This window comes from Lutra lutra, chromosome 13, assembly GCF_902655055.1.
Source record: "Lutra lutra chromosome 13, mLutLut1.2, whole genome shotgun sequence".
Lineage (NCBI taxonomy): Eukaryota > Metazoa > Chordata > Mammalia > Carnivora > Mustelidae > Lutra > Lutra lutra.
This window is the reverse complement of record NC_062290.1, coordinates 58,346,902-58,370,479: the sequence shown is the minus strand read 5'-3', so window position 1 is coordinate 58,370,479 and position 23,578 is coordinate 58,346,902. Positions and strand designations below refer to the sequence as shown.

The 23,578-nt window shown below is 50.1% G+C and overlaps 1 protein-coding gene across 4 annotated transcripts in view; it reads left to right on the top strand.

Moving 5' to 3' along the window:
- Positions 1-5,124, top strand: part of CNTFR (ciliary neurotrophic factor receptor) — a 37,893-nt gene extending 32,769 nt beyond the window's left edge. For 3 of the 4 annotated variants that reach the window (XM_047700800.1, XM_047700799.1, XM_047700798.1), the window contains 4 exons: positions 203-366; positions 3,647-3,827; positions 4,244-4,412; positions 4,507-5,124. In XM_047700800.1, the coding sequence (XP_047556756.1) occupies positions 203-366; positions 3,647-3,827; positions 4,244-4,412; position 4,507 (515 nt within the window). In that variant the 3' untranslated portion in view covers positions 4,508-5,124. The remainder of the gene's footprint in view (positions 1-202; positions 367-3,646; positions 3,828-4,243; positions 4,413-4,506) is intronic. The other variant, XM_047700797.1, reaches the window with a different exon arrangement.
- Positions 5,125-23,578: the final 18,454 nt, after the last annotated feature.

Below are 23,578 nucleotides of genomic sequence, written 5' to 3'. Positions count from 1 at the left end.
GGTGACAGGCATGTGAGAGGTGGAAATAATGAGACGGTTGTTAATGGTAGTTGCCAGAACTGACAGCAGAGAAGAGAGGTGGCCACTGTGACAACTAGGACAGTGGTTGGCAATGTAAGATGGTGGACATAGCGACTGGAGTTGACAAAGTGGGGTCATTCCCAGCAATTAGTGAGATAATGAAGCTGTGTCTCCTTAACAGTGAAGCCTGACCCTCCAGAAAATGTGGTAGCCCGACCAGTACCCAGCAACCCTCGCCGGCTGGAGGTGACTTGGCAGACTCCTTCGACCTGGCCTGACCCTGAGTCCTTTCCTCTCAAGTTCTTTCTGCGCTACCGACCCCTCATCCTGGACCAGTGGCAACATGTGAGTGTGTGCCCTGCCCACATCCCAAGCACCTGAGTCAGAGCTGCATGGCACGGGAGGGGTCCATACACCAGTATCAGCAGGCCGCTGTTCCAGTGTGAAGACTGGGCGCAGCCAGAGAGACTTTCTTTCCTCGGGGAGAAGGGATCAGATGGGCCTGGAAGGATGGATGGGACTCAGGAAGGTATCCTGATCTGAAGCCCTGAAGGGTTCCCTGTGATGTCCATGAGTGTGATGGGAACACATCTATTTTGTGGCTCCCAGGGTAATGGGGAGAAATCCCAGAAGGGAGATGGCAGACAGGACAGGTAGGATTTCCCTTTCCTTAATTCTGGCTCTCAGCCCTGATCAGGCATCTCCCTCTTAGACTCTGGCCCAGGCTGTGGGCCTGTACTGGACACAAGGGGCAGTACATCTCTGTCCTCAAGGATTCACGGGCTCAAGGGCTCAAGGGGTCAAAATCAGGCAGTGGCGTCAAACTTGTTCCATGGTATGGGTTCAGGCCATGACTAGTGTCACGGTCCAAAGTCAGATGTAACTGAGGGGTCCACTCAAGTTTACAGGTCGGGAGGTATCCCAGGCCAGGAATGGAGCAGTGGTTGAGGGCCGGTCTGGGGTCAGCCTGTGGTCTGGGATGTTAATCAAGCTATAGTCGTTCTGAGGAGCAGCCAGGCATTTGGGGCCGACTTAGGGTTCCCTCTCCTTGGCAGCCCTGGGCCTATAGTGCTGCAGGCATTCTTTCTGGCCCATGAGGTCTATTGGCTAGGAGTGAGGCTGTGAGGGTGCTCTGCAGGCTAACCCGGGCTGGTACCCAGGGATCAACCCACCCACTGGGCTCCAGTCCCATCTCCTCACTCCCCCCTTCCAGCTACCCTTTAAAGTACGTAATTTGATTCCAGGGTGCCTGTCCAGGTTGTAGGCCTGGCCCCCACAAAGGCTGCTCACATGTTCTCTGACGGAGTCCGGAGTCCCTCCCGCCTGGCCAGCTGCCCGCACCTAATGCATTGCTAATAACCAGGGTCTAGTTTCACAAGCCCCCCTCCCCTGCTAACGAGCTACAGGCAGCAGCCCCGCGTATCGCGGCACACACGCCTCACGGTGGACCTGGCGTGCCGCCCACCACACACACGGGAACATGCACACGTACACGTGGTCCCCAGCAGCAACCATGCTCCATACATGTGTGTGACTAACATGCCAAGAGCACACACTGAAGGACTTACCCCCATACCGATGTGAGCCGCACAGAGTATGAGGACTCTGTGGTAAGAGCATGTATGGCCGTTGGCGTGCTTGCCCTGTTCCATAGCATGTTGGTGTTACAGTTGGCTTGATTTATGGCTCTTTTGAACTTGACTTTCACTCTGAATAGAATCTATTCTGCCCGATCCTTTATGTTGGAGAGAAGCAGGTGTATGATCGGAAGGGGGTACAGAGGGGAGAGCAGAGAAAAACATCACTGGGATTTTCAGAGGGAAGTGAGAGCTGTAGGCCAGGATGAACAGGAATGGGTACCATGAGGTCTGGCAGGAGCTTTCTCAGCATGGACAAGGCGGGGCAAGTACTGGGACCCAGCATGGGTTCCCTGTATCTTCTGCTCTGGCCTGACTCAGCAGGGAGGCTGGAGGGCGAGTGTGACATGTGCCACGGCAGACTGAAGGGAGGACTCTGAGGCAGATGCCAGCTACTAGAGAATTCCTGCCAAGTGAGGAGCCATTCTCTTAAGGGTGTGGATTAAGGGATCAGTGACAACCTAGCAAGCAGGGCTGGAGGTTAGGGGATATGGCTGCCAGGAAAGCACTGGACTCCTGGGCCACGTTTCTAGCAGTGTATGGTGTCCACCAATGAGGTGCTAATTTGATCTGTTCTCTATAGCTCTCTCTCTCTGTCTACTCAGCCAGAGGTGATCTTTGGAGGGCTAAAGGGTATACGGGACCAGAGGAGGAACTGGGACCCAACTCCAGGGTGGGGAGAGTCTGTGGGGTCCCTCGATCTTCCAGAGCTGGGAGTAGGACAGACTGAGCCCAGCTCTGGGCCCTAAATGACTTTCACCCTGACCCTGATCTTTACCAGTGTCTCCTCCTCTAGGCCACAGATGGGAACGGGAGGGGTCAGGTTATTGGAGGGGCTTCCTTAGACCCATCTTCACACACGTGAATACACACACACATGCATGCTTGTACTCCCGGCCTGTCAGGTGGGTAGCCTAGACTCCAGTGTTCTGGGAAGGGAGATTGGAACAGGGACCAAGAAAGCCCTGAAGCCAGACGTGGCCCAGAGCAGCCCCCTCCTCCGCCCCTGCCGGCTGCCCCTGTTTACGAGGAGGCTTAATGAGGCAGCGGGTGCCGCTGAGATGAACCAGAGCCCAGCCTGCGACTGGGAGGGGTGCTGGACAGGCAGGCCAGCCCGAAGGGTGGGGGAGACCAGCAGAACAGGGCTGGCCCAGGCGGGGGTGGGGTGGTGATGCTTCTAGGAGGAAATGGAGCAGCTGTCCTGCTGTCCCGCAGCTTGGGAGCTGCCCCCCAACCCTTCTGCCTCAGGCAGGGTGATTACCGTACTGTGGCCTTCCCGAGGGAGAGGCCTAGCTGGGGCCAGGCTGGTGGGCGCATGGGGCATTTATGAAGCCAGGCTCTGAGCTAGAACCCATGATGACGACAGAGCTGGCTGAAGTGTGTTAGGTGCTTCCCATGCGCCTGAGTCCTCACCCTACTCCTATGAGGTAGGTCAGGAATGCCATTTTATAGATGAGGCCAGCAAGGCATGGGGAGGTTAAGTCACTTGGTCACCTGGCTGAGAGGGGACTGAGCTAAAACCTGGACTCAGGCAGCCTAGCTCCACATCTGTATTTACATCCTTTCTTCTAAGCACATCACCAGCTCTTCTCTTACCCTTTTACTCATGTCACCTCCAGGCAGAGACTGAGATCAGGGCTCAGGCTGGGCGCTGGGAGGGAGCTGGGATGACAGCAGGGTTGAGCAGGGTTGAGACATTGAGCAAAGTCCTCCTTCTGTTCTCCCGGGGGTGCTCCTGGTCTCCTGAAAGATTTTCTTACTTTCCTTCAGGATCCTCTTCCTTCCCTTGGGGTCTCTTCCCCAAGATTTCTTTACCCGCCTTCGGGAATATTCTCAATATCCTCTTTCTCCCTCCGGGGCAGCTCTCTTTTCCTCCAGCAGGGGGATTTTCACTCTTTTCTCCCCAGAAGTGTTCTCAGTTCCTCTGGGGGTACCTCACTCTCCTGACCCCCAGGGCTCCCCACCCCCATCCTGTGGTCTGGCTGCAGGTAGAGCTGTCAGATGGCACAACGCACACCATCACAGATGCCTATGCTGGGAAGGAGTACATCATCCAGGTGGCGGCCAAGGACAATGAGATTGGGACATGGAGTGACTGGAGCGTGGCTGCTCATGCCACACCCTGGACTGAGGAGCCACGACACCTCACCACTGAGGCCCAGGCTCCGGGTAAGCCCCCCGTCGCCCCCATTCCCCCAGGGGGCCTGTGCTGTTACCTAGCTTTATCTCCCACCTTCCAAATCCTCCCAGGACTTAGAGCCTGAGAGCCTCCACCCCAGGCACTCTGCGGGCTGCCACACTCCTGTCTGTCTGTCTTACCGAAGCTGGTCCTGGTCCTGGTCCTTGCTGTCTGGACATTCTTGGTAGGGGCCATCGGGTGGAAGGGTCATCTGAGAGCCATGGCGAAGCAAGATCTGCCTGGTGGGTGAGGCAGGACACGTCTGAGAGAGGAAGCAGGGGCTGTCTGACGGGGGAGGCAGTACTTGCCTAACACAGGGAGCAGGAACAGTGTGCTTCATGAAGCCCCCAGACCTGGGTTGAACTGCAGCCCTGGCCCGGCCCTGAGTTCCCTCCATGTTCCCCAGAGACCACGACCAGCACCACCAGCTCACTGGCACCCCCACCCACCACGAAGATTTGTGACCCTGGGGAGCTGGGCAGCGGCGGAGGACCCTCAGCACCCTTCTTGATCAGTGTCCCTGTAACTCTGGCCCTGGCTGCCGCTGCCGCCACTGCCAACAGTCTTCTGATCTGGTAAGTCAGGTGAGGCTGGGTGGTAGAGGGGAGCCTGAGGGCACCCCCCACATCCCACCCTCATCCCTCACAGCCCCCTGCCCTGTCTCCCCAGAGCCCGGCATCCCGTGAGGACATGCCAGCGCACCTGCAGAGGAGCAGGAGGCCGGAGCTGAGCCCGCAGACTCCAGTTTCTATTTTGCACACGGGCAGGAGGACCTTCTGCATTCTCTTCAAACATAATTTGTTGAGACCCCGGCAGGCCCGGGCCTGCCACCCCCTAGCCCTGCCACACCACGTTGGCCCTCCTTGGTCCCTCAGGGGAGGAGGACCCCGCAGCTAACCCACCCACCAAAGACCCCCCACCCTGGCCCCTCGGGCTGGACCCTCCAATGCCAGCGACTCCCAGGAGCCCTTGGGGGGGTCTGAGGGGAACCCCTCACATCCATAATTTCTCCTCCTGCCCTAGCCTCCTGTCTGTCCCAGGGTCTCTGTTGCCACCATCAGATTATAAGCTCCTGATGCTGGGGGGGCCCAGCCATCCCCCTCCCCCCAGCACCCACACTTTTCACTCCCCCACCTGTGCCCATTTTGTATGACCCTCCCCTTTCCCTGCTCCCACCCCGCAGTATTTAATGCCCTGTCAGTCCCTTCTAGTCTGACTCAATGGTAACTTGCTGTATTTGAATTTTTTATAGATGTATATACAGGGGTGGGAGGGTGGGGGGTTCTCATTAAATGTCACCATTTCATGAATCCTTGAACCAGACCCATTTGGGGAGGGTATCCTTCTTCCAAGGATCCCTCTTAAGGCCTGGAGGAGGGAAGAAATTCTGCTTAGAGACAACTCTTTCCACAGAGATGGGGAGAGGCAGTATTGCTCTCAGACAGGTGTGTCTGGGGGTGGGGGCTTTCCGCTGCTTTGGAGGATAAGGTTTCCTGGAGGCCAGGGGCAGAGTTGTGGGGGATGAGGGGTCCCAGTGAGGCAGGTCCCACGTGGGGATGTCCAGTCAGTCCTGGAGGCTGCTGAATCCTGACAGGGAAAGGCCCATCAATGGTCATTTCCAGAGCTGGCCTCCAAGAAGGCCTCGGCTTTACCCATGGGGGCCAAGATACAAGAAGGTGAGAAGGCTGGACTTCATCCTTGGGGTATGGGGGGTGGCCATCCCTGTTACGCAGCTCAGACATGTCAGGGGTTCTAGGAGGTAAGGCCTGGGGCTCAGCTATGCTATGAGGCTCGGGGTGCAGAGTATACTGGGCCTGGGCGGGGCGGGAGGCCGCCTGAAGAAGGCCACTTGGAATGCAACTAGGGACTGGACCTGTGCTGCAGGACTGGAAATGTGGGATACAAGATTGACCCCAGGGTTAGATTACAGTTGAGACTCCGGGTGAGCGGGAGAGGAGCAGGCTTTGGTTTTCCAGGGTGCCCAGTCTGTGGTCTAGTTCTATACCCTCCCCACGCCCTTCCAGTGCTTAAAATGGGATTCCAAAGCCCCTTCGGTTTCTCCTCAGAGGAGAGGCCTGTGGCTCTGTGCCAGCTCCCTTCTGCCCCTGCTCAGGTCCAGCCCCTTGTAGAAGCCGCTGCAGCTTCTACCATGGTGGGGGGCCACTGCAGCTCCTTAGCTGTGGATGCCTCTGGCTGGGGCCATGTTGGCAGGTACCTCTGGCCTGGGGGTGGGAGCAAAGGGTTAGACCAGAGCCCCAACCTGGTGAGCCAGGCTTGGCCTTGCTCTGGGTGTCTGGGACGAGAGAGATGAATCAGAGGCATGAATACACGGACATGGGTGCACAGCCCCCACAGCAGGTGCTGAGTGCCACACCTGCAGTAAGCCACTCATCCCATGATCATGCACGCATGCGCGTGCACACACACACAGACACACACATACCCCAAGTCAAACCCTTTACTTCGGACCAGGGTCAGAAAATGGACTTTGCTTGCTGGTGTCTCAGGCCTGCATGGGATCATGCTCCCAGGAGGAGGGATCCATGTTGCCTCACACACTGATGAGTTACCCCTGGATAGGGCTTGGAGCTGGGGAAGGGGCTCAGAGTGAAGGTGGCTGACTCTCTTCCAGGCCAGACACTACAGGAGGAGATGGTGTGTTCCAGGTGGGAGATCTCGTGGAAAACAAAGGCCTGATGTCAGGATAGAGGGGCCTTTGGCTTTTCAGGCTGAGTAGCCTCAGCTGTGGGAATACAGGACTCCTCATTACAGGAAGAGGCTCCCAGGGTGGACATAGTGAGAAGTGGCTGTGGACCCACCCCTGAACCCTGCATCCCTAATTTGCCTGTTTATCTGGTTTCTGGGAGATGTAGCTTGAGCCTGAACCTGTATTCCAGGTTCCAGGGAGCAGGGGCCACCAACTCTTGTGAAAGACATTGTATTCCTGGGGTGGGTCTGAGCCTCCCCCTTCCCTTTCCTCATGGTAGTGTGGCTAAAGTTCAGAGGTCTCCGGCCTGTGCTGCCTTCCTGCCTTGAGTGCCTTGGTCAGCCCTGACCCACCCACCGCCCACCCAGGGCTTGGGCATCAGCAATCTGGCCTCTATTAGCAACATGGGAAAGCAATTATGTGGGGTCTGGGGAGGGGAAAGAAGGGAGGGGGCCTGCTTGTGCCTGAGAGGCCAACAGAGAGGACTGAGGTATCTCCCTGCCCCCAACCTCAAGAGAGAGGCCCAGCCCTGTTCAAAGTGCCAAGGTGGTTGGAGGGTCAGTGTCGTTGCCTCTGACAGGCCTGGGCCTAGAGGTGGTTGTTCCTTTTTGAGAGTCTTAGCCCTCAACCTCACAGAGGCTGCTCGCTTTGAGGGCTGGTCTTAGAGTGCTGTCTGCTGCTGCCTCCAAGTATTGTCTCTCCATGTCATTATTTCCCATGGTGGTTCTGGGGAGCTGGGGTAAGTATAGACATCAATTCTGAAAGCTAAATCAGATCTCACAAAACTGCTGAGGGGGGGCTGCCGGGGTGGCTTGGATCCCAGGCCCAATGTGTATGTTGGCTCAGCTTTTCAGCTCACTAGTTCTCTTTGCTCCCCCAAGGGGCACTGGAAATGGGGACCTTCCTCTATGCCCCATTCTTAGAAGGCTAACTTGCTGCTGCCCCCATCCTCTTACTGCGTATTTCCAGCAGTCTCTGTCCCATTCCTATCTCTGAACATGTCTTTGTCCTGGTTCCTATCCTGTATTTCTCTCTATATCTCTATCCTGTCTCCTTCTCTGTGCATGTCTCTAACTCCTGTATCTGTATCCAGCCCTGTCTGTCTCTCTGTGTCTCCTCCCTGTCTCTTACTCTTGCCTTTTCTGTCTTCCTCTGTCTCTGTGTGTCTTTCCCCAGCTCAGTCTCTTTGTGTGTCTCTGGCTTTGCATGGATCTCCACCCCATTTCTGTGTCTCTGTTCCTCTTCCCTGACTCTGTCAGCCCCTTCTCTCTCTTTGCCTCCCTCTTTGTGTTCCTGCCCTGGTCCAGACCCCAGCCTGTGGCCACTGTGCCTCTTTGGCCTGAGCTGGGACTGTCCTGGCTTCTGCTGCCCCCTCTCGGCCACCTGCCTGCCCTTCATTCCTGCTCCAGGTCAGGTGGCTAATCTGATCGTTGACACACCCCACCTCTGCCTTCCAGTAGCCAGCCAGGAGAGAGGAGGGTTGTTGGGAGGCAGTAGGCAGGAATCCCTCTGGGGCAGCCTCTAGGCCTGGAACTCCCCAGAGCCAGTGGGTGAGCTCATTAACTCCCTAGACTGGGACTCCGGGGAAGTTCATCCTACATGGAAAGGATGGAGAAAAGATTTGGGTGTAATCCTCACACCCTTCCCTTCTCAGAGGAGGCAGAGAGGAAGGAGATCTGAGGAGGCAAGTCTGATGGAGCCAGCATGGGGAGAGGCTGGAGGAGAACTTTTCTGACAGGGGTACTCCAATGGGGAAGGGCTAACCTGAAGGTAAGTGGGCCAGTGTGAAAGGATTAGTCTGAGGGGAGGCTGGTCTGGGACATGCTGCTGTAGAGATCTCTGTTGGAAGGGCCAATCTGAGGGGGTAGATTAATCAAGAGAGCTTCTGAAGAGTCCTGTCTGAGGAGAGACCACTCTGAAGGCACACAGGTCTGAGAACAGGACCACCAAATAGTCTTAGTTTGCCTAGGACTCTCTCAGTTCTAGCACTGAATATATCAAGTCTCGGGAAATCCCTCGGTCCCAGGCAAACTGAGACTGTTGGTCACCTATTTGAGAAGGCCTTGCCAACAGTGTTGGTCTGATGGGAAAGTTGATCTGAGGGGGCGTGGACCTGAGGGGGCCTGGTTTGACAGTGCCAGTCTGTGGGGAGAGGCTGTTTAAGGCTAGAAGCTTCTTTGGCCAGGAACCAGACCTGTAAGAGTGGATAATTAGGGTCCTTCCAGAAGGGCAGTGGCTAGGGGAGTGGCCACCAGGGGGCAGAGCAAGCTCTCGGGAGAATCAAAGGCAAAGGCCCCAGAGAGGGGAGCCAGACAGTGCGGAGCTGAGTGCAAAGTGTACCTTCAGTATCGTGTGTCACGGGCCATCACCTGCAAGTTTGTGGTGAGGGTATACAACCACAGAGTTGTGGTTTTGTGTGATTAGGTGACCAGGGGCACATCTGTGGTATGTTAGCGTGTAGCCTGTGATGCAGAGGGTGTCTCATGTGGCGGTGGCTGAGGCCTTACCTGTGGCTGTAGGAAAGGGAGCAAGAACACCCTCAGGACACAAGGACACAAGGCAGAGACGTTTCCTCCGGAGAGGCTGAGATGAGGAGAGGCAGGAACTAGGCTTCTCTACTTGTATCTAATGTTGCCGTCTGTAATATTCCTTGAGAGTCTAAGTGCTTTGGTCACATACCGACGCAGCCCCCAGACCAGAACGCACTCCTAGGGCCTGCCCGCCATACTCTCCAGCTTCTCTCCTGCCCCCTTTAGCTGGCATTCCTCCAGCTGGATACCACCCCTGCCCACCCCCACCCCCCCATTCCCCAGTCGTCGTTCCTGTCTGTCCTACTTCCATGCCTCGGTTCTTGCTGTGCACTGCCTGGATGCAGTCTTGAGAAGCACTGGAGGTCCCTCTGATGCTGCCCCCTGCTCACTCCTCTGCCATGGACTGAACACCCACTTTGTACTAGTCCACTGGCCCCCTGTCTCATTCCAGGGATCTGAAAGTACTAGGGGCTGCTAGGTTCTTGCCCAAAGGAGGGATCTGAGGGGAGATGTATGGACAAGGCAAGGGTGGGATCTCTGGGTTAGGAGGCAAAGTGAAGCCATCACATAATCACTTTACTCCATCGTACCCACCCGCCACCACTAACAAGAGGAAAAAAGCCCAAACCAAAACAAAAGTGTTGCTAGAAACTCAAGTCCAACCAAACATGCAAATTCTTTTTATAAACCTTAAAATGTGATAGCCAAGGAAAGTGACAGAAGATAATGTGCAACAAGTGAGTGGTGTGTCTCCTAACCCATGCCCAAAAGGACCATTGAGAAAAGATGAGTCAAAATACCAGCCCTTTGCACTAACATCCTGTAATCTGAGGAAAATGGATTTTTGTGTGAGTAAGTAGCCTTAGGAAAAGTCTTGGGGAAAGCCTTTGTAAGTAGAAGACCCTGTGTTCCTCCGTGAGACCTCAGGAGAGGCAAGATGAGCTGCCATGGCTTGGCAGCCTCCAGAGCATGGGGGTAAGGCTGGGGGAACAAGCCAAAGTCTACAGGATGGGATATGCCCCACCTCCCAGCTGGAACAAGGTATCTATGAGGGCCTCAGAGGAGAGACTCTTCGGGGGACTCCTGAGGAGAGCTCCTCGGGGCCCCACCAAAGTCAGCAGATAGCCTCAGCCAAACCACCGCCAGGGCACAGAAATGGTGTGGGTGAGTTTGAAACAATATCCAAGTTCAAACCACAGCTCCCAGGGGCAGATAAATTGGTCCAGATGGGAAGGGGCTCAAGGACCTACACTCCAAAGTGAAGAGAGGGTGTGCTAATTGTGAGCCATGCTAGATAGTTTTAAGTGGAAAGCTAATGGCAATGACCCTTAGGCATTTGGATCACAGCCACAATATAGGTAGGAAGGAAGTAAAGAGGGAAACTGGAGGGGGAGAAGGAGGGAGGGAAGGGAAAGGAACAAGGAAGACAGGATGCAAAAAAATAAAGGAAGAACCCAATCTAGAAGAAAACAACCAAAGGCATAAAAGAATCCTGGCAAGTTCTTCCTGTTATCAAAGGCCTTAATAATAGTATGAAATCCAGAAAACAAGAACTCAAAGACAAGATGATAAAACAACAAAATGAAAAGAAAAGGGAGATTACAGAACTAAGGAAAAATAGCAAAGGACACAAACGATACAATTGCAGATACGACAGACTAGCAGTAACAACACAGAATAGGTATGGCTGAAAATCAAAGTAATTTGTAGGAAAGGCTTTGAGATCCTGAGAGTAAATATGAATGAGAAAAGGTAAAGATATTAAAGCAATTAGAGTGAAGTTAATAGAACAAAGGCAAGCTACCATAAGCATGATTGTTGGCCGCCCTAATGTTGAGGTTCCAAAAATGGAACAGAAAAAGACACTTAAGGTATGACATAGAGTAAAACTTCCCCTGAAAATAAGGAAAAACTGAATGGAAAGTGAACAACCTATGCCAGAATAACGGATACAGAATAATGGGCATTAAGATACACTGATTTAGTCACTAAACTTGGAAGATAAAACAAGAATACTTCAGGAACCCAGGCAGAAAGAGCAAGTCATATATGGGGACAAATTCAGTCTGACCTTAGAAGCTCTCCAACACAACATTCCACAAGCCAAAGTGAGGAAGCAGTTATCTATGAAGTCGTGAGGGTAAACAAGTATTACCCCAAAGCATAACCAACAAAGTGGCTGATCTCAGTCACTGCTCTGGGGATAGAGAACCCATGAGCTCTTCTGAAAACAAAACAAAACAAAACCAAAAAAAAACTACACAGTAACAAAATTCAGTCAGCCAAGAGTTAGTCAAAATGAGCTGAGGAAGGGAGAGTCGTGGTAAAAGGACCTGTGGTAAATGGCAATTCCCTTTAGGTTAAGATTAAACTGGGAATTTCAGTTGCAGAACAGAATGTAAATAAAAACTCATAAAGTTAGAACAACACTGGCAACATGATCTGGAGAGAAGGGGTGGGAAGGAGAGCAGAAGTGCTCCCAGCATTTGCCTTCATAGTTGCAACTAATGGCTTCTAAAACTGACAGGTAATGATGCAAGTCCTACTCCAGCCTCCTTTTTTTTTTTTTTAAGATTTTATTTATTTATTTGACAGACAGAGATCACAGGTAGGCAGAGAGGCAGGCAGAGAGAGGAAGGGAAGCAGGCTCCCTGCTGAGCAGAGGGCTCGATGGCGATGGCGGGGCTCGATGGCGGGGCTCGATGGCGGGGCTCGATGGCGGGGCTCGATGGCGGGGCTCGATGGCGGGGCTCGATGGCGGGGCTCGATGGCGGGGCTCGATCCCAGGCCCCTGGGATCATGACCTGAGCCGAAGGCAGAGGCTTTAACCCACTGAGCCACCCAGGCGCCCCCTACTCCAGCCTCTTAATCAGAACTGTTGTTGTTGAGAAGGGTCTTTTAGGATTGAATATTTTTTGAGGTGAAGAAATATTTAGCTGCAGTTCAGCATTCCTTCATTTTCACGTGAGTTTCTTCTCCCTCAGTTAAATTCAAGTATATTTTTTATGTTGTGTTAAAAAAAAAACCAGCTTCTGTTGTATGTCCCATTCTTGTATAATTTTTCTCCTTCTATAACTCTTTTTACATTACCTTCCTCCTCACTTCCCGCCCCCACCCCAAAGCCTTACGATTACCAAGTGTTAATACTGACCGTTTCTGGGGGTGAGACTTTCAGTGAGAGGTTGCCTTTTTCTTTGTATTTTTTTGTATGTCATATAATTTTTAAATAACAAGCCTGTATCTTTTTTCAGTCTATTTTTTAAAAAGACCATCTATCCATTTCTTTTGTTTTTAGATAAATCACTTAGCCTCTCTGAACCTCAGATTCCTCATCTTCAATCTGGGGACAACAAGATTCCCATTAGGGGATGTTTTGAAGCGTGTGCAATAATATGTGGTGGGCTTAATAATGGTCTCCAAATACTTCTGCATCCTAATTGCCAGAACCGGAGAGTGCGCTCTTATGGCAGAGGGATTGTGCAGCTGTAATTAAGTTAAGGCTCTTGAGATGGGAAGATTATCCTGGATTATCAGGTGGTCCCGATGTAATCACAACCATCCCAATAGAAAAGAGGTAGGAGTTAGAGTCAGAGATGAGGTGATAGGATGATGGAAAGGGACGTTGGAAAATGGAGGAGGGGTCTACAAGCCAACAAATACAGGCAGCCCCTAGAAACTGAAAAGGCAATCGATTCTAACAGCCTCCAGGAGGAACTGGCCCTGCCCACACCTTGACTTGAGCTCAGTGAAACTGATTTCAGACCTCTGACCCTGACTGTAAGAGAATAAATCCGTGTTGTTCAAAGCCACTAAATTTATGGGAATTGATTAAAACAGCAGCAGGAAACTAATACACCATCCTATGTGCTGTTCTCTTGGCCTTCCCATCCATCTCTTTCATCCCCCCAGCTCCCACTTGTTCAATATTCAAGTTTCTCTGACCTTGCCTACCTTCCACTGCTGCCTGGAGACGGGATAGGCATTTTCCTTTCATAGCACTCCCCACTCTGGGTTAAGGCTGCTCATGGGTAGGTCTCCCTCCCAGGCTGGGCATAGGTGCCAAGAAAGCAGGGCTTAGCCCTCTGTGCCCACCTAGCCCAGCAGAGGACCTAGCTGGGTAACTATTAAGTTAACAGATACATAAATGAGGGCTAGTGAGTGGTTGGTACCATATAACTAACCACCACTCTATTCCCCAGGTGTTAGGATCTCTCCCTTCCCCATTACTACCTGGCTGTCTCTCCCACCAGCCTATCCTCCACATACACATACTCTTTCAATCTCTAGCAAACCAACCTGTATCTTTATCTCAGATTAACTTCTTTAGTCCTTGGTTTAAAACACACGCCTGTTGTGAGTCTGTCAGCAGGTTTACTGTCACAGCATGTGTGTCATGGAGACCTGTGAACCTCTTTTGTGTATATTTCCTGGATATGTGGTGTGTGTGTAGTGAGGGTAAGACATGCATAACTCTGTATGGAGGTGTGTTTTCGTGCACACGCCTGTGGTCTGGGCAGGCTTGTTATTTCTGTATCCGTGTGTCTTTGCTTGTATGTATGTGTGCCTCTGCTTTGTGGGTGGTGTGTGTGTGTGTATTAGTGTGTCTAATTTCTGTCCCCAAGGGATCTGATGGCCTGAGGCAGGAGTTGGGGTGCAGGGATAACTTACTGAGATGTTAATGGAGTTTTGTTCCAGTACATTGTTCCCTTTCTTTTTTTTTTTTTGTTTGTTTGTTTGTTTGTTTTGTTTTTAAGATTTTATTTATTTATTTGACACAGAGAGAGAGAGATCACGAGTAAGCAGAGAGGCAGGCAGAGAGAGGGGGGGAAGCAGGCTCCCGGCTGAGCAGAGAACCCGATGTGGGGCTTGATCCCAGGACCCTGAGATCATGACCTGAGCCAAAGGCAGAGGCTTAACCCACTGAGCCACCCAGGCGCCCCCATTGTTCCCTTTCTTATCTCAGGCAGAAGGCTGGGTCTTTTTCCTCCCTGTCTCTTGGGGTGAGCATTGCAGGCCCAAAGCTGAGTCATCTTCAGACTTCTTCATGACTCTAGCCTTCTGGAAGCCTAAACTTCTTCAGGGGATTATGCTGAGGAAAGGGGGCAAAGTATCCAGAGAGTACTCCCAAATGAAGAGGGGATCTGTGTTTGCATGAGCAGGTGGGACCCTCAAACACTCCCTAACAATGCCCTACAAGTGCAGGATGAACTTGGGAAGGCAGGACCCTGGATGTTGAGCTCCCAAACTGGACATCTCAGCAGAGACCACGTGAATCACAACATAATACACTCAGGACCTTTGCACAGTTGGGGAGGAAGGGGTGAGGAGTTTCTCCCAATATGACCTTATTACTAGCTCCAGGAGCAAAGACCTGGGAAAGGAGTTACATTCAGTTTTGCTTTGTTTTACCATTGTAACCATTTATATATAGTTTTGTGGTATTAATTATGTATAGATACTTTTAAAAGATCTATCCATTTACTTTAGAGAGCAAGCACACCTGTGCAAATGGGCAGAGGCAGGGGGAACCGAGAGAGAGGGAGAGAGAGAGAGTCTTCAAGCAGACTCTCTCTTGATATGCGGAGCCCAATGTGGGGCTTAATTCCAGGCCCCCAACTGAGCCACCCAGACACCTCTGAGGTATTAATTATACTGTTATATATTGTTGCACAACCATAGATTCCATTTTTTAAAAAATTATTTATTTATTTATTTGAGAGAGAGTGAGAGTGTGGGGCAGAGGGAGAGGAAGAAGCAGGCTGCCCACTGAGCAAGAAGCCTGATGCGGGACTTGGTCCCGGGACCCCAGGATCATGACCTGAGCCAAAGACAGATGCTTCAGCAACTGAGCCACCCAGGCACCCCTAGATTTCATTTTTTTTCAAAGATTTTATGTATTTATTAGAGAGAGAGAACACAAGCAGGGGTAGCTGCAGAGGGAGAGGCAGAAACAGGCTCCCAGCCGAGGAGGGAGCCCAATGCGGGGCTTGATCCCAGGACTCTGGGATCATGACCTAAGGCAGATACTTAACTGACTGAGCCACCCACACACCCGACTAGATTTCATTTTTATAAAATAAAGAAACATTACCAATTTTACACACCTGAACACCCCAACCTCTGGGTTCAGTGTCCAGTTGTGGGGGGCAGTATGAAGAGGCAGAGGACACCCCTTACCCCTCGGGGGAGGGGCAGGGGAAGGATGAGAGGGAAGGGCAGGAATAGTGAGGACCCTTGTATGGTCAGTAGTGGGCCATGTGAGAGCGGGGGCCGCAGAGGAGTGGGGCTGAGCTTCCAGGGCTTCTACTGAGAGTCAGAAGGCCTTGGGAGCTGGGCAGACTTGGTCAGCTTTGTGTTTGGGAAAGACCACTCTGGAAGCCGTGCAGAGGAGAGCAAGGAGGGTGAACAAAGTGGCCATAGCCAAGAGGTGATTTGAATGAATGACGTGGAAGGCCTGAGAGCAGGTAAGAGAAGGACCCAGCCCAGGTCAGAGACAACAGTGCTTTTTAGAGCACAGAGTCACCAAATCTTGATGAACACGGAGTGAAGAGGCAAGGAGAGGGAAGAGCTTTGCACAATGCTGTCAACTGGGAGATGGTAGCACTGTTGTACTGAACTAGTTAGCACAGAGACCAGATAGGCTTTGGGGAAGTTGGAATTAATCATGGCTCCCACATTGCCTATGGTCACACAGCAAGTAAGGCACACATGGGCTCAAATTGGACATGTCAAGTGTAAGGCACTAGTCGGGACTTCTTGGTAGAAGGCCTTAGGTCAGTAGGTAAGAGAATGGATTCAGGTCAGACAAACCTGGGCCCCTGTTGACCTTGGACAAGGTGGTTAATCTACCTACAGCTCAGTTTCCTTAAGTGGAAAATGGGAAAGGGTTGTACCTCATAGGGTCTTTGTAAGGATTTAATGAGATGATGTATATAAAGAAATTAGCACATGTTGCCATGTTGTAAACACTCCATAAATCTTAGTTCTTAATAACAACAGCAGCAGCAACACAAACCTGTCTGGGCCTTGGGACTGGGGTCTGAATTAGCATTAAGGCATTGTCAGCATAAAATAGTCACAGAACCCATAACACCGAGGAGGACCTCATCACTTGAGAGGAGGAGAGAGTGGCTGCAGAGAGCAACAGCTCAATGCTGAGGAGGGGCCAGAGAGGTAAGAGAGACAGACAGAATGCAAATCAGGGTTTCAGTTCAGACGCTATCACTGCTGCTCTGGGGCCTCAGGAAAACCTCTTGATTTCCTTCAGTCCCAGTTCCTTCATCTGTTCCAAGGGCCTGTCTTGCATGCAGGCAAGGGATAGTTATGATGAACGGAAAGCTCTGACAGAGTCTAGGTGCTTGACTGACAGTGGTTATTTTGGGGGCACTTGGGCAGCTCAGGTGGTTCAGGGTCTGGCTCTTGCTTTGGCCTCAGGTCACAATCTTGGGCTGTGAGATCCATGGAGCTGCATGTGGGCTCTGCTCTGGGTGTGGAGCCTGCTTGAGATTCTCTCTCTTTTTCCCTCTGCCCCACCGCTCCCCCCTCCCTCTCTAAAAACTAAACAAATAATACAATAATTGTTTTAGAGGAGGAATAAATGGTCCCAGAGAGGGTAGCCTCATGAAAGACCATGAAAGATAGAGTTTCAAAAAGGAATCAACAGCCTCACCGCTGCCAAGAAGTCAACAAAGACAAGGACTAAAAAATATTCACTGGATGTGACAAGGAGGTGAAAGTGACCTTGGCGAGCCAGCTCCAGGGATGGTGAGAGCAGAAGGTGGGGGCAGCAGCTAAGGAGTGACAGGAGGCGGGGAAGCAGGTGACAGCTTGGCAGGGATGCTGAGGAGTGAGTGGGTGGGCAGGGGGTAGCAATAGGCATGGTTTCAAGATAAGGAAATCAGAGCAGAGTCATGGCAAGGCTGCCTATCCCAGAGTATGACTGCTTCATGCTCTCCCTGCCCCCACCCGCTGAGGACTGGCTCCAGCCTTGGGATCCTTTCCTCTTCACACAAGGCCTCTCTGTCTGAGCACAGACCACAGCGCAATCCCAGGGCCCTGGGCGTGTCCTGGGGCCGAACCTGGGTCACCCAATGCTGAGGTCAGGCACCTCCTAGCTCTGCCCTACTTGCTAGTATGGCCTAAGAAAAGCTGAAGTGGTTCATGCCTTCTGCCAGGTTTTTGCTTCTGTCCCTGTCCCCCCTGCCTGCCTGGATCTGCACAGCCCAGGGGAGATGGACAGCATTAATAAAAATAGCTATTAATTATATTCTTTCTCCAGGTACTTTCTCACCAGTAGTTAAACACACCCATGTAAGAAACACATAAGAGATTTTTAGGGGACACTTGGGTGGCTCAGTCGGTTAAACAGCTGCCTTTGGCTCTGGTCTTGATCCCGAGATTCTGGAATCGAGTTCTGCATCCGGCTCCTTGCTCAACAGGGAGCCTGCTTCTCCCTCTGCCTGCCGCTCCCCCTACTTGTGCTCGTTCTCTCTCTCTCTCACTGACAAATAAATAAATAAAATCTTTTTAAAGGAATTTTTAGAAATTGAATATGAAGTTCCTCTGGTCCATTCCTTGTGTGTCTCTTCTTCTTCCCCAATTTTTTACAATAATCATCTTAAATCATCTCTATTGTATCAGGTTCTTACTCATCAAACCACTCAGATCTGATGGCCACCATACCCCCCATCTCCATTGCCCACTGTCCACTGCCCATTGGAACAACTTCTTGCCAAGATAATCAACAACCTCCTTTCTTTTAAGTCCAATGGTTCCCTTTTCTATAACTACTAGACTTCTACTATGACATTCTGGATTGCTGTCCCCTCTCGCTTTCTCAAACCTCTGTCCCTTCTTTGCTTCTCTGACACTGTGTTCCTTCTTGGTTTTCTTTCTACCTCTGTGACAGCTACTTCCATATTTATTTTGCAGATTCATCTTTTCTCCTGAATCCATTAATGTTAGTCTTGTGGACTCCTTTATGTTTTGTTCAGATGGCCCTCCCTTCTGGTGGGAACAGCCTTTCACTCACGGTTATCATGGGAGCCAGGGTGTTATGACCTCCCTTCCCTGACGTGGGTCACTGATACAGGGACTGGCATCTGACCAAAGCCAGGCTGATAAGAGCAAGTCCCTAGGAATTTGGAAACTGGAACTGAGAAGGGTAAGCTGGAACTGAAAGAGATGAGCCAACATCTTGCTGGGTATACCTGGATTTAAGCAGTAAAGCTGAGAATTGTCAGAAACTGCGTTTATTATTATATGGGTTAGAGAAGCATAGGAAGTTTGTCTGGAGAGAAAAAAGGAGGGAAGACAGGTTGGGGACAACCAGCAGGGCTTCCCAGTTTCTCAGATTCTCCCAGTGGACCACCATCCCGACTGCCAGGACCTCTCAGTTTCCTCATCATCAACATTAGAGAATAGCCAAGAACTCAGCTTCTGCAATTCAGCAAGACTCAGGACCATCTAGCTTCTGGCAGTTTGAGGTCAAGGCTGAAACACATTTCCTTGTCCAAGCAAAATACTTCCTCTGTTGGCCCCTAACTGCTTGCCAACCACCCGTTTTGGATGTTCCTACCCTGTCAGGCAAACATGATGGTTCTTCTCATAGTAAAGCGAGTTGACTGGAATGCCAGTGAGGGAAGGGTGTCATTCCAGAGCAGGCTGAAGAAGAAAGGCTACTCACCCTGTCACTCCAGCCTAGGGTGTCCCATGACTCCAGAAGGCATAGTTAGAGGGGTTGAAAGTGCCCCTTTTAGCACTCTGAAAAACATAGCACTAAAAAAGAAATCACTCTGGGGCTCCTGGGTGGCTCAGTGGGTTGAGCCTCTGCCTTCAGCTTGGGTCGTGATCTTGGGGTCCTGGGATCGAGCCCCACATCAGGGGGTCTCTACTTGGCGGGGAGCCTGCTTCCCCCTCTCTCTCTGCCTGCTTGTGATCTCTCTCTCTCTGTCAAGTAAATAAATAAAATCTAAAAAAAAAAAGAGAGAGAAAGAAAAGAAATCACTCCAAGTGCTTGCACAGCTCTTGCATTTTTGTGGCAAACCAGAGGATTCAGAGAGCATGGTTCTACAAATTTCTAGTATTGATTATGGTAGTAAAAATATGTTGTATTCACACATGTCCTTCACCTTTTAACTAGTTTTCCTATATAGGAAAATTCACATTTTAAAACCCAGTCTCCTTTGTGCGGAAGTCAGAACTAAAATTTGCAGCATCCTATGCAGCTTCTTTATAGGCATATGCTACGTGCTCCCATGTGAGACTTTGATCTGGAAGTGAGCTATGATACGAGTAAGGTAAATATCACTAAAGTTCAATATTTCTGGTTCTCCTTTCCTTCTGAGCACCAGGAGGGTTGCCCTTCTCTTGTCTCTTGATGTTAGGTTTGGCCATGAGATTTGTTTTGATCAATGCAATATGAGCAGGAGCCATTGCACATTTTTCCTCCCTTTACCACAACAGATGCTGAAAGTTCCTATCAAGAAAGTGGCATAGGGGGGCGCCTGGATGGCTCAGTGGATTAAGCTGCTGCCTTTGGCTCGGGTCATGATCTCAGGGTCCTGGGATCGAGCCCCGCATCTGCCTCAGCATCCCTGCTGAGCGGAGAGCCTGCTTCCCCCTCTCTCTCTGCCTGACTCTCTGCCCACTTGTGATCTTTCTAATAAATAAATAAATAAATAAAATATTTAAAAAAAAGAAAGTGGCATAGGGGTGCCTGGTTGGCTCAGTCTGTAGAGCATGTGACTCTTGATCTTGGGGTTGTAGGTTTGAGCCCCACATATGGGGTATAGGGGTTACTTTAAAAAAAAATCCTTAAAAAAGAAAGGAACAAAGGAAAAAAGAAAGGAGGGGGGAAGGAAGGAAAGAAAGAAAGGCAGGCATCATAAGATGGTGAAACCTCCATCAGCCTAGATCACTGAGTGGTCACAGTGACCAGACTCCTCCCCACTTCACTCATGGCAGAACTGCAGCACAAGCAAGAAATACATCTTTGTAAGATCTGGGGGTCGTTTGTAACCATTGTTATCTGCCAAATTCTGACTGATACAGGAAGGAAGCAGGTTGGGCAAAAGACTTCAATTTCTGCTCTTGCTGGTAGTGTGAAGTGTCCACTTTTGGGGGGTGGTAGTGGCAACAGTGGTGGTTTCCCAGTGGTTGCCCCTCCTCTTACGATTTTTTAAGTAACATTTTATTTCTCTAGCTTTATTATAAGAATACATTATCTAATACATGTACAAAACATGTGTTAATCAACTGTTTATGTTATCAGTAAAGCTTCTGGTCAGTAGTTAAGTTCTGGAGGAGTCAAAAGTTATACATGGCAGGCGTCTGGCTGGCTCAGTGGGAAATGCATGTGACTCTTGATCTCAGAGTCATGAGTTCAAGCTCTACATTGGGTGTAGAGATTACTATAAAAAATAAACTTAAAGGGGGCGCCTGGGTGGCTCAGTGGGTTAAGCCGCTGCCTTCGGCTCAGGTCATGATCCCAGGTCCTGGGTTCGAGCCCCACATCGGGCTTTCTGCTCAGCAGGGAGCCTGCTTCCTCCTCTCTCTCTGCCTGCCTCTCTGCCTACTTGTGATTTCTCTCTGTCAAATAAATAAATAAAATCTTTAAAAAAAAATAAATAAACTTAAAAATGTTTTTTAAAATGTTATACATGGATTTTTTACTGTGCAAGGTGTTGGTGCCCCTAACCCCTGCATTGTACAAGGCAGGGTCAACAGTTCTAGGAGAAAAGAGGCTAAAAAACTATTACATGCCATTAATTGTAAGACTGTATTCTGACTTCAGAGTTGCTTATTTTTAAAAAAAAGATTTTACTTATTTATTTGCCAGAGAGAGAAAAAGAGAGAGAGAGAGGCAGTACAACCAGGAGGAACAGCAGAGGGAGAGGGAGAAGCAGGCACCCCAGGCTGGATGCGGGGCTCGACCCCAGGACCCTGGGATCATAACCTGAACCAAAGGTGGACACTTGACTGAGCCACCCAGGCACACCTAGAGTTTTTTAAACTTGGGGAGGTGGGGTGTGCTTTAGGATGAGTAAGTTATTAGCAAAACGAATTCTACCCCAGATGAAACTGGCAGCTGATTATGATTTTAAAAGAATTGTATCATCTGGAGGAAAATAAAACCACACCCAATCCTCATAAATGCAGAGATCTGTGATTGCTCAATCCCAGGATAATCCCCAAAACACCACCAGAAAGTGTAGTGCTAATCGGTACAACGCTCCACAGACAAATCCTCCACAATGATGCTCTCGGAACACTGGATAAGGTATCACATCCTTGTGGGCAAAACATGGGGCAGCCAGATTGGCTACTGAGAAACTCTGTAGCCAAAGAAATGAATCAACAAACAGATGCCTTGAGATTTCCTAGTCCCACCATTTTCATTGTCATTCATGGCCAAAAAATATATGAAGTTTAGGATTACTGACCACTCTACAGTGACTTCTTTTTATTTTGTTCTTTCTTTCTTCCATCTCTAGATACTAGGAGTTTGGGGGTTATTTTTGGGCAGGGGGGGTAGTGGTTTAAAGGCAGTTCAAACAAAGGTAATGAGATTATTAGAAGCCATATTCACACCTTATAGAAAGCTGAGTGGAGCACAGAGGGACATTAGCCAGAGAACTTCTGTATGAAGAACAGTAGTCCTGTGATATAATTCCCAGAAGCAGGAGCTAGATGTGTCATTGAGCTGCCCTCCACCAGACAGGAGGAGAATTAATTGGCATATGTCTAGTGGAATGGTTGGAATATGTAGGTGAGGACATTTTTGGAATCCTACATATGTAGGAAAATAATGTGTGTGTGTTGGGCAAACAAGGGGTGGACTTGTTTAGCGAACACCTGCCATTCTGCATTCTCTCTTCTCTTAGGATCCACTGCCCCCACCACCCTGCCCCACCGCAATGTCTGTGGGGTTTTCATGTGAGCCATGTCAGGCAATTTGAGCTTCATTCATCCCTTGGCCACAGTTGATGGGGTCCTGAGTTAAGTATCTACCTAAGCTGAGCCAATCAGAGCACTTCCTGAGGAACTTGCAAACTGCAAGCAAGAAAGAGAAGCCAGTGTCTTGTTGGAGGCCTAGACAATATTTTTAAGCTTTGTGATTGTCTGAAGTGATGTTTTTTACCTTGTGGACCAGAAAAATCTTAGAAGCTGGTCTGGTGGTGGGGATGGTAGGGGCTGGGCAGGGCAGGGGAAGGAAATGAAGGAGCCTGGTAGGAAGTAACAGAAATGAGAGATAGAGTCCTAATAGCTTTTGTGTCTATTAGTTCCTGTTATTCTTGAAGCGTCCCTGTCTTTGGGTTTCAATACCTGATTATGTGTTGTTTTTGTTTTTTAAGAGAGGGAGAGGGGTGGTGGGATGGGGCAGAGTGAGAGGGAGAGAGAGAATCTTAAGCAGGCTCCATACCCAGCACAGAGCCCTATGTGGGGCTTGATGTGGGGCTCAGTCTCATGACCCTAGATCATGACCTGAGACAAAATCAAGAGTTGGAAGCTCAGCTGACTGAGCCACAGGGCAACCTGCTCACCCACTTTGCTGATTTGACCATTATTCATTTATTGATAACTCATGAAATGTTGTCTTCAGCCTGAACCTCAGACGTACTTATCCCACTGTCTATGGGACATCTCAACTTGAGTTGTCAAATCTAACATATCTAAAATGGATTTCATCATCCTCCACCTCCCCCACACACCACCCCAGACCCCTGCTGAAACACTTCTTCTCTCCTGTTTTCTATCTCAGTAAAGGGAATCACAGTATCCCTAGTCACCAACCTGGAAGTTATCCCAGACTTTTCCCTCCCTCTTACTCCCCATATCCTGTAGGTCTAAGTGTCTACGTTCTGCCAATTGTAATTCCCAAATATCCTCAGTGTTCTTTTGTTCTCTCCAATCTTCTTCCCGTACACCATTTCAGTCCTTTGTCATTACTCACATGCCTTCAATCTCCCTCCCCTTCCACCCAGCAGCCCAAATCATCCTTCTAATTTCTGGATATGATCTTATTTACTCTTATGCTCAAAATTCTTCAGTGGCTCCCCACTGTTTCCAGGATAAAATCTGAACTGCTGCAGTTGGGTCACAAATTCACTCATATTACACTCAGATGTGCAACAATGTAAGTCTCTTCTCTTTCCTAGAACTGGTTTGATCTTGCTCACAATGCCCCCACCCTGCTGGGTAACAGGGGCAGGGGAACTAAAATTAATCCATCTGGTAAACTCAGTAGGGTCCAAAATTTTATTTTAGACAACCTGTAAGTATGACTCAGTCTTTCAGATTATCTTACCCTTCCCTTTCTTGTTTTCAAGATAACATTTGGATTTATTGGGCTTTCATGTGAATTTCATGGCACTGAGGGAAGGGACCCCTTAGTCATATGGTCCTTGGGGTTGTGTCAGTTGGCATTTGCTGAGACACAATGGGTTAGGTATAAATGAATTGGTGAATTACAACCTTGAGAGGTTGTAGCTACCTTGAATAG